Source organism: Trachypithecus francoisi, unplaced genomic scaffold (assembly GCF_009764315.1).
Source record: "Trachypithecus francoisi isolate TF-2019V2 unplaced genomic scaffold, Tfra_2.0 Lachesis_group0, whole genome shotgun sequence".
Classification (NCBI taxonomy): domain Eukaryota; kingdom Metazoa; phylum Chordata; class Mammalia; order Primates; family Cercopithecidae; genus Trachypithecus; species Trachypithecus francoisi.
Genome location: NW_022681453.1, coordinates 87,986,586 through 87,999,285, shown reverse-complemented (window position 1 = coordinate 87,999,285; position 12,700 = coordinate 87,986,586). Strand labels below are relative to the sequence as shown.

The window sequence follows — 12,700 nt, the reverse complement described above, 5'->3', positions numbered from 1 at the left end:
AGCCCTGCTGATCCAGAATATGTCCAGAGTGCCTTCCTTACATAAACCTTTGATGGTTTCATAGTAGCAGTGATAGTGACAAGAGGCAATCAAATGCCTAGGCAGACAGGGCGGGTCCCCGGTGAAACCCCAACTTCAAGCCAAAGACAGTTTAAAGCCTAGCTACAAGTCCTGGGTAAATCCACAGACTGGATTGAGAAGCTGTCTTCCTGTTTGGCATGCTTTCCTCTGACTGATCCCCACCCTTTGCCTATTTTACATATACCTACCCTTTCCTATTTGGTTTTCTGCACTGTTGTGCCCACCTTTGAATGGTGTCTTTGCTTTAACCTTTTTTGCATACTCACAAACCAATCAGCATGCACCCCCCATTCTGAGTCCATAAAAAGCCCCAGAACCACCCACACTGAGAGAGAAACCACCCAGCTGTGGGAATGGGGAACCACTCCTACATCCCATCTCTGCTGAGAGCTGTTCTGTTGCTCCATAAAATTCTTCCCTGCTATCCTCACCCTTCAAATCATCAGTGTATCCTCATTCTTCTTGGACGTGGGACAAGAGCTGGGGAACCACAGAACATTGGGTACAAGCTATAACGCAGGTGGGCCAAGTGGGCAGGGTGCGTCCAGTGGGAAGCCTGGTGTTGAGTGAGGCCTGAGCAGTGGCAGGGACATCACTGGCCATGGAGGTCCCCAGTTGGCAAAGTGGCTGAGAAGAATCCTGTGTCGGTACCAATATAAGTCTTGTTGAGTATTTGCCAATTATCTAAGAATGAACAAAACTAAACCTGTTCTCTAGGAGTGTAGAATCAAATAGATGCTTCCAAATACCTACATCACATTAGGGGCAGTATGTCCTGGACAAACCTGGCATGAAGCCTTCTCTCTTAAGGGCCTTTCCTTTGGAGCACCAGGATACCTGCCACTATGTGAGGATAGAGTTACAGAAATAGGAAGTCAAGCAATTTTCCCCTTAGGGTAAACCCTGGGAAACTATAGGGAAACACCAAAATTAGTCACTGCTATGTTCAGGACAAACATGATCAATTTTGAAGGCACATCATCACTAACTTTCAAAAAAGGTAATTACAGAAACTTGAATAAAACTGAAAGGTGTAACCAACTACTTATCTCTCAGGTTTTTTAAGAAAGGGAAGAACTGAGTCACACCTTCACCCATGTCCTGCTTTCTGATGCCTTTTTTCTGCCCTACATGATAAAGAAATAGACAAAGCATAAAGTCACTTTTTAGGAACAGTTTTTAAGATCAAATAAATGCCTTTTTATGCCTCATACTCCAAACTCTACAAGCAGAAAATAAGTTCATTATTGTTCCCACAATCCCATCTATCTCCACAAACTCTTCAGTTTTTACCCCTCCCTGGGCCGCAGCCCCTAAATTTTTCCTACTATCCTACCACCACTCCCCAAACCATTCTACCTCTTCATCCTGCCTTCTTCCTTGAGTCTATGGTTAGGAAACTCGGAAAGGTTACTACATGTGGACGTGCAATGTATGGAATGTAGCAGTCCATACATTCTATGAATTACCAAATGAGAATAAGGTAGCTATAAATGTATCAGTTTGATCTTGTGAAATATTTAGTGCTATTTTTAAATCTCCGTAAACCATCTCTTTAAAAGTGATTTTTAATCCATTCAGGGGTCCACCTAATTTGTTCCTGGTATACAAGGTAACCATTTGCTTGCTGGTGATAAAAGAGATACCGCCATTATTTCAAGCCAACTGAATTGCTCATCATTGTAAACCAACTCTACATCAAGTACTCTTTGGTCTTGCAAATAATAAATGAATAAGCCATGGTCCTAACATCAAAAAACTCAGTTTAGTGGGAAGTTAATGACATGAATAAAAAATTATAATACAGCTTTAGTGAATAACAGAATGGAAGCATATATGTGTACAGAAAAAGCCATGAATGAATAATTTTTGAGGCTCATTGAAAGGCCCACCTGACAAAAATATGTACACTCTTCCCCAGACCTGCCTTAATGTGTGCAATATTGACAATGAGAGTTATTAATCTGAGACAATGAGCTGTTTCTTAAAAGTCCACACACGATGTTGGTGTTACTTGGAAAAGACTGATTACTGAACACCTATTATTATATTAGCATTGATTCATTTGTTCTTACAAACAGGGGGTGCAGGGGAGACAAGATATGTAAGTTTCGGTGAGAAGATAATTTCAAGGTTAGCTCATGAAGCACAGCCCATAAGGACTAGCTCACATGGGACATAAATTCAGAGGAACTAGAAAGTGGACCAGCATTGTGAGGGTATGAGCTAAAAGCGACTAATGCTTGTCCAGACCAGACTTCTTAAAAGCAGAGTTATTACTCATTGTTTCTCCTAAAACCAGGTCACTTATTAATCAATCAACAGATATTTATTAGGCATAGTTCCCCTACTTTTTATTTTTATAATATGGCTTTGGAGTCAAATCAAGACCACCCTCCTATTTTCTTTTATTATTATTATTATTATTATTATTATACTTAAGTTCTAGGGTACATGTACACAATGTGCAGGTTTGTTACATACGTATACATATGCCATGTTGGTGTGCTGCACCCATTAACTCGTCACTTACCTTAGGTATATCTGCTAATGCTATCCCTCCCCCCTCCTCCCACCCCACGACAGGCCCTGGTGTGTGATGTTCCCCATCCTGTGTCCAAGTGTTCTCATTGTAAGACCACCCTACTATTTTGTAAGACTGATTTACGATTTCTTCATGTCCTGTTGCCAGCAAGACATCATGCAAAGGTAGGAAGGAGAAAAACTGAAAACTGAGGTTTCTGATGCCAATGCACTGGGGAATCACCTGCTTAGATAACTGGTAGCTGGTTTTCCACCTGCCCCTCCCATGCAAGATTGCTTTAGATCGTTGCTACCATATTTATGTCTCCTCTCTTCTCTTTAGTTAGGTGACCCATTTCTCCTCTCCTTACAGACAGCTGGTGCTAGCTATGTCATCTCATCTTTCTTTAATCAGCTTCATCAGTTTTCTTTCCATTCATACCTTAAGCAGTGACTGACGCGGGGCGGGGGGAGATGGTTTCTAACAGTTTAAAAGAGTAAAGTTTAAGAACGGCCAAATAACGACTCATCATCATTAAATACAACATCATTTGAGGCAACACTTAGGCTCCAAGTTCATCTCTAGTTCTCCTAATCTTCACTTTGCAGAGATAAATCAAAGAAAGATTTTCATTTTCACACAATGCTCACATAGTATGTGTCTTTAAATGGTCATTACAATTCAACTGTTGCTAAGATCTACAATTTTCCTTCTAATTGACAAAAACAAATGTAGACAGGTTCTTGAAAGTGATGTTTATTACTAATGAAAATAGTACAGTTGTATACATAGGAAAAGATCCTTATTTATTCGTAAAGACTTTAAAATATTTATTTCTAATTATCCAATAAGAAGAATAGAACAGTTCGATAAAATAGTACAGTTAACACGAATTTATTTGATTCAAACTCTGGATAAAATGTCATTATAAACAAGGTGAAAAAGAAAAGTCCTTCATTATCCATACTCCATATTAAACATACATTATGGTATGTACACTATTGCTTATGTATCATCACATAGTCCTGATATGTGAAAAATTATACCTGTATTCTCTGATACCACAATTATTTTTTCTATATATAATCTTAATATTTAAAGAAGTAATTAAATATGAGAAAAAATACCAGGATGAGGAATCATTTAACTTAGGCTGTAGCTATAACTGTGTGGGCTGAGGGCAATGTTTTTAACCAGTCTTATTATCTCAAAGGGATAGTAAGAATTTCCAGGCAATTCTTTACATCACGGTACCATCCCATCTTCCCACCTTCCACCAGGATATCCTTTGTGAAATACAATGCAATGGATTTGAGGATTGTGACCGTCACATCATTTTTCTGCATTTATTACACAATTGGGAGTAGAATAAGCTAGAATCTTGACTCACTACAGCTGGATTGTAAATGAGGAAGGCTGGCCCCACCCATTCCTACTGGGAATTGTTAGAAACATTTTAGAAAACAATAAAACAACCCGTTTGGGATTTGTTTTTGTTTTTGTTTTTTTGCTAAAACATCTCAATTTAATAGTTATTCTACTTCATTAGCTTTTTCATTATGGAATAAACACGTTGTCTTCTCTTCCCCTTGCAAAATGAAAATTCAATTCAGGGACAGAAAGATGTCAAAGTAGCCATTGTTGAAAACAGAAATAACATAAAGCTACCAAAAAAATCATGAAATGGAAGTCAAATTTATAAAACAAGCATACAAATGAATAATTAGTTCAGGTATCATACTTCAGCCAACCTCCTTTTAGAGCCTACAAAGAATATTTGTGCAGTTTCCAACTTTTTGTTAGCGGTAATATTAAGTCAGAGTTGTTCAACAACATTACAATTTCGTGTGGAAAGAAAAGAAAAGAATAAAAAAAAGAAAGTGGGGAGGAGGAGCCAACCCATGGTGACTAGATAATGCAGAAGAAAAACACAGAAGGTGGGAATAAAATAAGGTAAAGCCTGCACTTGTTTCATTATATAAAGTAAATGGGGCCGGGTGCAGTGGCTCACTCCTGTAATCCCAGCACTTTGGGAGGCCAAGGCAGGTGGATCACCTGAAGTCAGGAGTTTGAGACCAGGCTGGCCAACATGGTGATAGTGAAACCCCATCTCTACTAAAAATATAAAAATTAGCCAGGCATGGTGGTGGGCATCTGTAACCCCAGCTACTCAGGAAGTTGAAGCACGAGAATCGCTTGAACCCAGGAGGCAGAGGTTGCAGTGAGCTGAGATCGCCCCATTACACTCCAGCCTGGGTGACAGAGCAAGATTCCATCTCAAGTAACAATAATAATAAAGTAAATGGGACTTCAGGCCACATAAATGTGAACAAATACCCTTAAACCATTGCAATGGTGAAAATGAAGCCCTATTTGTCAAATAAATTCCCCTCTATCCACAACCCATACAAAAGGATAGTGTATGTAATTCAATTATAAAGGCTACATCTGTAAACCACCACAGTATCTTACAACCTTTTATAATAACATTTTTAAAATGGTTATTTACCATGCACTTTTACTGCTAACTGCATTTTATTGTTTTCAAATAAGGTGATAGTCTTATTGAATATTATATTGCTAGGTTAACAAGAACGTTCTAGTACTCAGAAAATTTCATTCCTCAATTGTGCAGTGTAAACGAGAATTCAGCCTAAGACTTTTAAATGATGGCATGCCATTAAATCACCTTTGAGGAAGGTCTTTTAGAAAGAAGCTCTTTAGGGTTAGTTTTTTCCATCAAACTAATAGCTCCTTTAGTGCTTTGCTTTGTACATGAGTGGATCTTCGCTGGGGAAACTGTGTTCTTCAACCTTTCAACAGTGGATCAGCTATAGCAAAGGTAGGACAAAAGTTGTATTCCTCAACTGAGGCCTCCTGTTCTTTCCCTGAGAGTTGAGGGGTTCCTTTACTCTTCCATTTCACTGGTGTGGAGCAGACATTCGTGAAGAGCTAAGTGTTTTGCTCTTGCATGAAAAGGTCATGCAAAAGGAAATCAGAAATGGTGACGTGTGTCAGAATTCCCAAATTCCCACTTCACTGCTTAGTTTGTGGAAAACAACAATCCTCCTTTGGCTCAGTTTGTGCTTCTCCTAAGTGTTCCACATGGTGACCTGCCCTAGAGGGATTTGTGTCCACCTGGAATTCTTCCAGCAAGCACACATTCAAAGAGTTGCATTCTAAGGTTAATTTGTGATAAAATATATTTTCATCTAACACATAATATAGGAAGACAGTTTGCAATCTTAAGCAGAAAATTTTGAAAGTTTTATAAATAAAACTAAGCATTTAGTAGTGACAAATATCATTAACACTTAAAATGTTAAAGATAATTATCAATTACTTTTCAAATGGGCCCAGTGGAAAGTCTCTAATTATCCAATATTAAGACTAGAACATTTCAATAAAATAGTGGGAGGTGTACCTATACTGAACTGTTAGAGGATCCATTATGTGAGTAGGGAATGAAAGGAAATACTAAGATAAGAGAGCCACCTTGTGCGCACGCGCACACACACACACACCTTGTTATCCACACATACTTTGCAAGATACCTGGCCATCTTCAAGGTTTTCACTAGCTTTACTGTGGCATACACCGAGCCCGGATATTTAGTTTCCAGTGTCCTCATTATGAGCAGAATTGGCAGTCATCAAGTTGAGGGAAAAAAAGTGAACCAAGTATTTTATCTTATGGTCAGTTTATACTGGTTATTTATATCTTGTCAGAAATAAATCAAAATGTTCAGAATTGGTTTTGGCAAACATGAAAACATCTAGCATAAAGTATCTGCATTAATAATAACCTAATGCATATGCAATTTAATAACATGATGATGATTATTTGGCCTCCTCCTCTCCCCCTCCAAAGCAACCCATTCAAAAAAACACTAGGGGGAAAGAGGAAAACTTCCATTTTCTGTCAAAATTTATATAAGGTATGGACTTCCTATCTGTTCAGTTTTTTAAATATTTTAATTGTAATAAAAGCTTTGCCCTGTTTTATATAAGCAGGAGTTAATTTAGACTGGAGGTATTATACAAAGGAGAAGCAATGAAAATGAGCTAATCTATATTATGTGAGGTAGTTAAGTGCTGTTTTCCAAATTAATATACCAGGAACTAGAGGAGAGACAGGATTTGCCCAAGACATCTTTAGATCTCAGAAGCAATCAGGGAACTTCAGTCCAGCAATCAAGGAACAAAATATAATCTCAGCACTGGGGTCTTGACCTGACACTCACTTCCTCCCTGCCCATGTGATTAAATTTGTCTTTGGATTAATGGGAATCTTCTAAACTTCATATATATAGATATATAGATATATGCATTATTCCTGAAAACTAAAAAAAAAAAAAAAGGACATTAACATAGTTAACATAACAATAATGTGGTCTTGATTAATATGCTCAGGAAATGCAAAACACTGATAGGAGCATAAAAATACAACCCTAATTCTATCCTGCAGCAAAAAAGTTTGCTTTTTCTTTAGCAGTTTGATCAAAAAAAAGAAAGAAAATATTTTATTTAGATGTGCCTGACTATAAACTGCCCACTAAGACTACTTCAAAGGTTTCCCCTTCTACCCAACAATAACAAATATGCTCCAAAATATTCCCTTACTAAGCCAGACTTCTCCATGTAAGAGTCTCACCTTATTTTCCTATTGAGAAACCCGAGGCACAGTTCTTAGGAGACACCCTCAATGATTCAGAAGCAGACAGCAACTGCAGCCCTAACTCCCAAGTCCAGCTTTTTCTTGTAGAATACTTTCCAGAGTTTATGTAGTTTTCAATTTCTTTAAACACAGCTTTCAGTCTTTATAGAAATAAAAATGGTAATATCTCTTACTACATTCTGAAAACTTAAGCTGAAAAAAAAAACAGTGTGCCCTACATTTAATTTTTTAATAGAAAACTCTTCTTCCAACAGTGTTCAAAATCCAGGTTAATTATATGACATAAGCGACAAGTAATCTCCATCTTCTCCAGGTTTCAGAACAGGAGTTTTGGTTAAAGCTCTTCCCTGCCATGAAAACACAAACAGCAATTCAGTAAAAAAAAAAAAAAAAAGCAAGAATGTAATAAAATGCAATTACTGTCATAGATCACTAAGCTATACTCCTAAAATCATGAATACTTTCTATTTTTTTCTTTCTTTGAAGGAAAGTTGTTCTGTGCTGTGCTAAAAAAATTTTTAATCCACTCTACAAAGACCATGTGATGCTCTAACTAATCCTGAATCAAATCCATTGATATTTTTTGGGCTACCTGATATATGAAAACTCTGAAACTAAGTGAAAACTGAAAATGCTATATGGATTATGTGCCTGACATCTTTCTGATGTCTTATTCCTTCTATGAACCTCCTAAGATTACAGAGCCTGTGTGGACTTTCTTTTGTGTCACAGGGTCTTCTAGTTCAAATCTTCTTTGTTTCATAGACTCTTCGTGTGTATTTTAATGTTAGTGCACCAGAAGAAACAGAAACATGTAGTCAATCTGCCTATTCCTATAAGGCTCTCCTGAATCCTTCCTTTGGATATCTTAGACTAGAAAAGACTCATTTTTAATTCAATGAACACATTCAGGCAGGTAGCTTCCAGAGGCTTCTAAAGGGCCTTAGGAAAGACAAAAACATTCCTGTTCTTTCTATTGGATACTACTGAAATGGAGCTGTGGGTCATCTGCTGGCTGAAGAGGCAGAGATGAATGGATTCTCTGGTTTAAAAGGCAGATGCCTGGTGATGTTGCTCTGGCTGCATTCAGCAAGACTGGCAGCACCTCCTAGGAGCCAAGTCAGATGTTGAGAGATTTTTAGAGTTATCTCTACCATGCACATGGAATTAGATTTCTAAGCATCTTTCTCAGTTTCCTTAGGTATCCGTTTGTCCCTTCTCTTAGAGAGGAACCACGAGCAAAGGAGCCACCTATCAGAGAAAAAGAATTTTGAGTAAAGGGGCAGGGGTTCCACTCAGGGCCACGGGTGTTATTCTGACCCTTCATTAATTTCTTTGATAAGCATGCATGAATTGCTCTGATTTTTCTCTTCTAAAAGCCAAGCCAGAAGGTACCTGTCTGGCCCTCCATGAACACACACTTCCACGAAGGCAAGAGTAGGACCAAATATCAACACCAAACTGTAATCCTACCCAATACACTCAGCTAATCCCCACGATGGCCTCTGTTCAAGATAGTTTAGTTTGTAACCTATGTCTAGTTATGGATTCTGGGAACAAAGAAAAAAATTACAGATTTGCCCAAAATGCATCCTGAGAAAAGCAAATAGGAAAATTAAGATTAACTTGATAGAGGCAAGAGATACAGTTTAACGAGATTTGTAATTCAAAGCATACTGAAAAATATCTACAGAAATGGAATTGAAAGCATATGTTGCAGTATGTGAGGACTTATGGCTACTGAAATGTTCTTCAAAGGAACCATCGATGAAAAATGTTTTATGGCATCACATGAGTCAGATCACTGGTGAGATCTTTGATAACAAGAGAGAAAATATGAAAAGACTATGTGTAGTCCAGGCATCTCTAGTCCAAAACAGACAGTATCTTAGTTTTACAGTTTCTCTGCCACTGGCTATCACTGTCATCTTGAAGGGACATGTAAGGGACAAGTAAGTCCCTTCATGTCTCCAAGATTTCATTTCCTCAAATAAGAAACACCCAATGTACAAAGCCCTCGTAAGGAATAAACGAGATCATCTGTGTGGACATGTATAAACTTCGAAGAACTCAGCAAATGTTGGTTATCACCGAGACTCCTGTCACATGGACAGGAAATTCTGTTCTCACTCGGGTGTGACATTATTCTAGGGCAAACTGGTCAGTCTACGGGTCAGGGTAAGGGGGGTTCCAAAAGCTTACACTTGTTGCTCTTTCACAAAAGCTGCAAACTCGGGATCATTGGCATACAGTTCCAAAACTCTCATTCTCTCTTGAATTTCCTTAAACAAAAAAGAAATAATAGGCCACACATTGCATCAGAAAAACCTCAACAGCCTTTTAAAAGGAGTTCTACTTTTCATAAGGAATTGTTACATTCAGGAGTGTGCTACAAGAAAGAATTACACTTTCAGAGAAATGGAAGGATCTACCTACACTACTCTGGATATTACATGTCCTGCTCTAAATCAGACATATTTCTAAGGAAGAAAGGGAGGAAGGAGAGAGTACCAGTTAATAGTGCAAAAAAAAAAAAAAAAAAAGCCATTGGGTGGGAAATAAGGTACTGCTCAGAATTTAATACTCAGTGCATATCATACTGACTGGGAGATATGAGATAAAAACCAATTACTAAATATTTTTTACACTTTCTTAAAGCCCATATGCATGCACACATACACTCATACACACTCCCGCCTGCCACCCACCCACCCCCACCCCCACCCCCCCCCACACACCAGCAGTAACTGCAACAGCAACAGTACAGCAACATAAATGCAAAGTTTCCCACCTCTCTGGAAAGCTCACTGCTCTCATACATCTGTCTGATTTCGTCTCTGCTCAGCCCACCAATCATGTCTCCGCTAGTAGAGCTGTAGAAGGGATGCTGAGGATAGGGTCCCTCATACTTCTCACATCCAGCCCTGTGACTTTTATACACGGGGTTGTACTTCACAGCATTCTCAATGGATGAGAGGCTGTCAGGCTGCCTGCTGAAGCCACTAAAAGAGAGATATGATTGATTCAGCCTCTTGTTTGGATGCTGAACTATGTGGAAGACTATTTACCTGGGACAAGATTTCTCTTGGGGAAGAAAAATAGGTGCACTTTACACACATGGCAGGACGTAACTGTGAAAAACATCCAGATCAACCTCAAAAATTATTTGTCAGGTGTTATCATTATGATTTCCTCACACCCATGGCAAGTGCCCTGTGGACTTGCTCCATGTTGCATTCATCTTACTTGCCATAGTGCCTGGCATTCATAAATGTTGGGAACCATGTATGCCAGTAGATGGTGCTCCATAAACTATAGCTTCATCATTCCCAGAGTTACACACATTGAAAATCAGTGAGTAGCCACGCAGCAAATCTGACTGAAATATAAATATTAGGGTCTAGGGGAAGCAGGGCCTCCATTAAATTCAACTCAGGTCTACACATATTTACCGAGCATTGATTATGTGCATAGGACTGTTCTACACACTGGTGATACAAATAATCTGTTAGCTCTGCCCTGGATGAGGTTACAGTCTAATGAAAAGTCAGATACAATAAAAAGTATAATAACAATGATGGAGGTATGTCCCAGGTGCTCCAGGACTTAGCCAAGTTGATGGTGAGGGAAGGTAAACTAGACCTCAAGCTGTAGCTCTTACAGGCTTCAGACGCACAGAAGCAAAGTACAGTGTGTGATTATGATCCTCAAATCCTTAGTCTAGCAAATGGACCAGGTTTTATTTCCCCATCGATGAAGCAACACTTAACTAAACAGAGAATGAGATTTCATTTATTGACAGACCCTTCCCTAGATTTAAAATCTGGCTTATTACCACTAGTATGAGCCAAAGAGGAGCAAGTTGTAACAGATCTGGTCCTCCCTGAAGAGAAATTCACCTCTTCTATCTCATCTCCATCTTGCTTCTCCAAATTCTTTCTGGCCATGAAATAGGCATTCTGGCCACACTCAACCATGCCTTTCCTTCAATGAGCCTTGAAGTTCATGCATGCCTCCCTGACTTTGCTCATGCTCATTCAACCAGCTAGAAAGCATCCCAGCCCAAAAGTAGCAAATGTCTACTCTTTCTCTCCAGCAAATTACCACAGCTATCATTAAAACTTTTAAGATTCTTTCCCCAGGCAAAACTTATTTATACCTCATCTAGGCTCCTTAGCATCTTATTCTTAGTGCTAGTTCTGTTTTTCTTCACTTTGGCACCTCTTTGAGGACAAGGACCGTGTGTTTATTAAAATTCATAGCTCTCTTCCACCCACCCAGCTCCTTGTCCAATATTTGGCACCCGGTAAGTACTAAATAAATGTGTAAATGGAACATTGTATTCCATTAGAGAGCTCTTTTCCTTATTTACCTGAAGGGCCTCTCTCTTTCACTCCTGTCATGGTGTGCTTGAAGAGTCCTGATGAAGAAGTAGATGATAGCAGAAAAGATGACAAGAAGTCCAACCACAGAGGCAATAGTGATGCCTATGATCACAGGCTCAGACACAAATTCCTCACAGTGCTTGCCTCGGTACCACCAGTTCTCACCCACCCGGCACCTGCAACCAACAGTCACCAAGTCCGATATCTGAATCACTGTTCACACGGACAATTAACAGCAGAACCTTCTGAGGGACTAGGGGAAAGTGGAGAAACAAATGCTGACCATGTGAAGCTTCATAAAGAGTTGAACAGACAAGTTAAAAGATCATACAATTTAAGGCAGTGCATAAAGCCCAGCACAGACCTAGTAGGTCCTCAATGACTGTTTGAAAAAAAAAATGAATAAAAAGCTAAATAAGTTTAAGAAAAGTATTCTACTTAACATCCTTATTTATGGATAACCAAAAAACAAGCCTAGGAAGGAAAGTGACTGGCATTAGGCCATACAATTAGTCTGCTACAGAACTGGATCTAAAACCCAGGCCTACAGACTCCCCATGTCCTTTCAGTACGCTAAAGATATCCTTCAAAACCTAAGGCCACAGGGAAAGGAAATCACTGCTTTTCTAGGTAATATTAATTTCTCTGGACATGAAGAGACTGTTTTTCTCCTTATAAACTTTATGCTTCTTCATATAGAAGAGTCTGGATTATTTCTCCTTATTTCCTGTTTCTGGCATCTATGCCAACGTTTGCTCATTTTGACCTTGCCAACTGTCCTCTGTTTTGTGTTTCTCCTCCTTATTCTCAGCATCCTCTTCTCTTCAACCACACAGTTTTGGTTGTGTGTGGTTAGAAAGCTGATTTGTTTGACTTTGTTTAAGGGGAGTGGGCAGATGACAGTCGGGCTAACTGAATCTGCTCCACTTCTCATTGGTTCTACCTTTAGAAAATGGATCTCAGACGTACTTAAAGAAAAATATTTTCGTCACCACTTTGAAAACTTTAAATATTTGTTTTTCTTTATCTTTGA

At 38.8% G+C, this 12,700-nt stretch overlaps 1 protein-coding gene across 1 annotated transcript in view; it reads right to left on the bottom strand.

The window, feature by feature from the left end:
* Positions 1–3,345: 3,345 nt before the first annotated feature.
* The window catches only part of IMPG2 (interphotoreceptor matrix proteoglycan 2), a 109,331-nt gene continuing 99,976 nt past the window's right edge, over positions 3,346–12,700 (bottom strand). Inside the window, exons 16-19 of the mRNA XM_033211434.1 lie at positions 11,655–11,843; positions 10,074–10,284; positions 9,485–9,564; positions 3,346–7,629 (exon numbers count right to left, since the gene is read on the bottom strand). Coding sequence (XP_033067325.1) covers positions 7,617–7,629; positions 9,485–9,564; positions 10,074–10,284; positions 11,655–11,843 — 493 coding nt within the window. The 3' untranslated portion in view covers positions 3,346–7,616. The remainder of the gene's footprint in view (positions 7,630–9,484; positions 9,565–10,073; positions 10,285–11,654; positions 11,844–12,700) is intronic.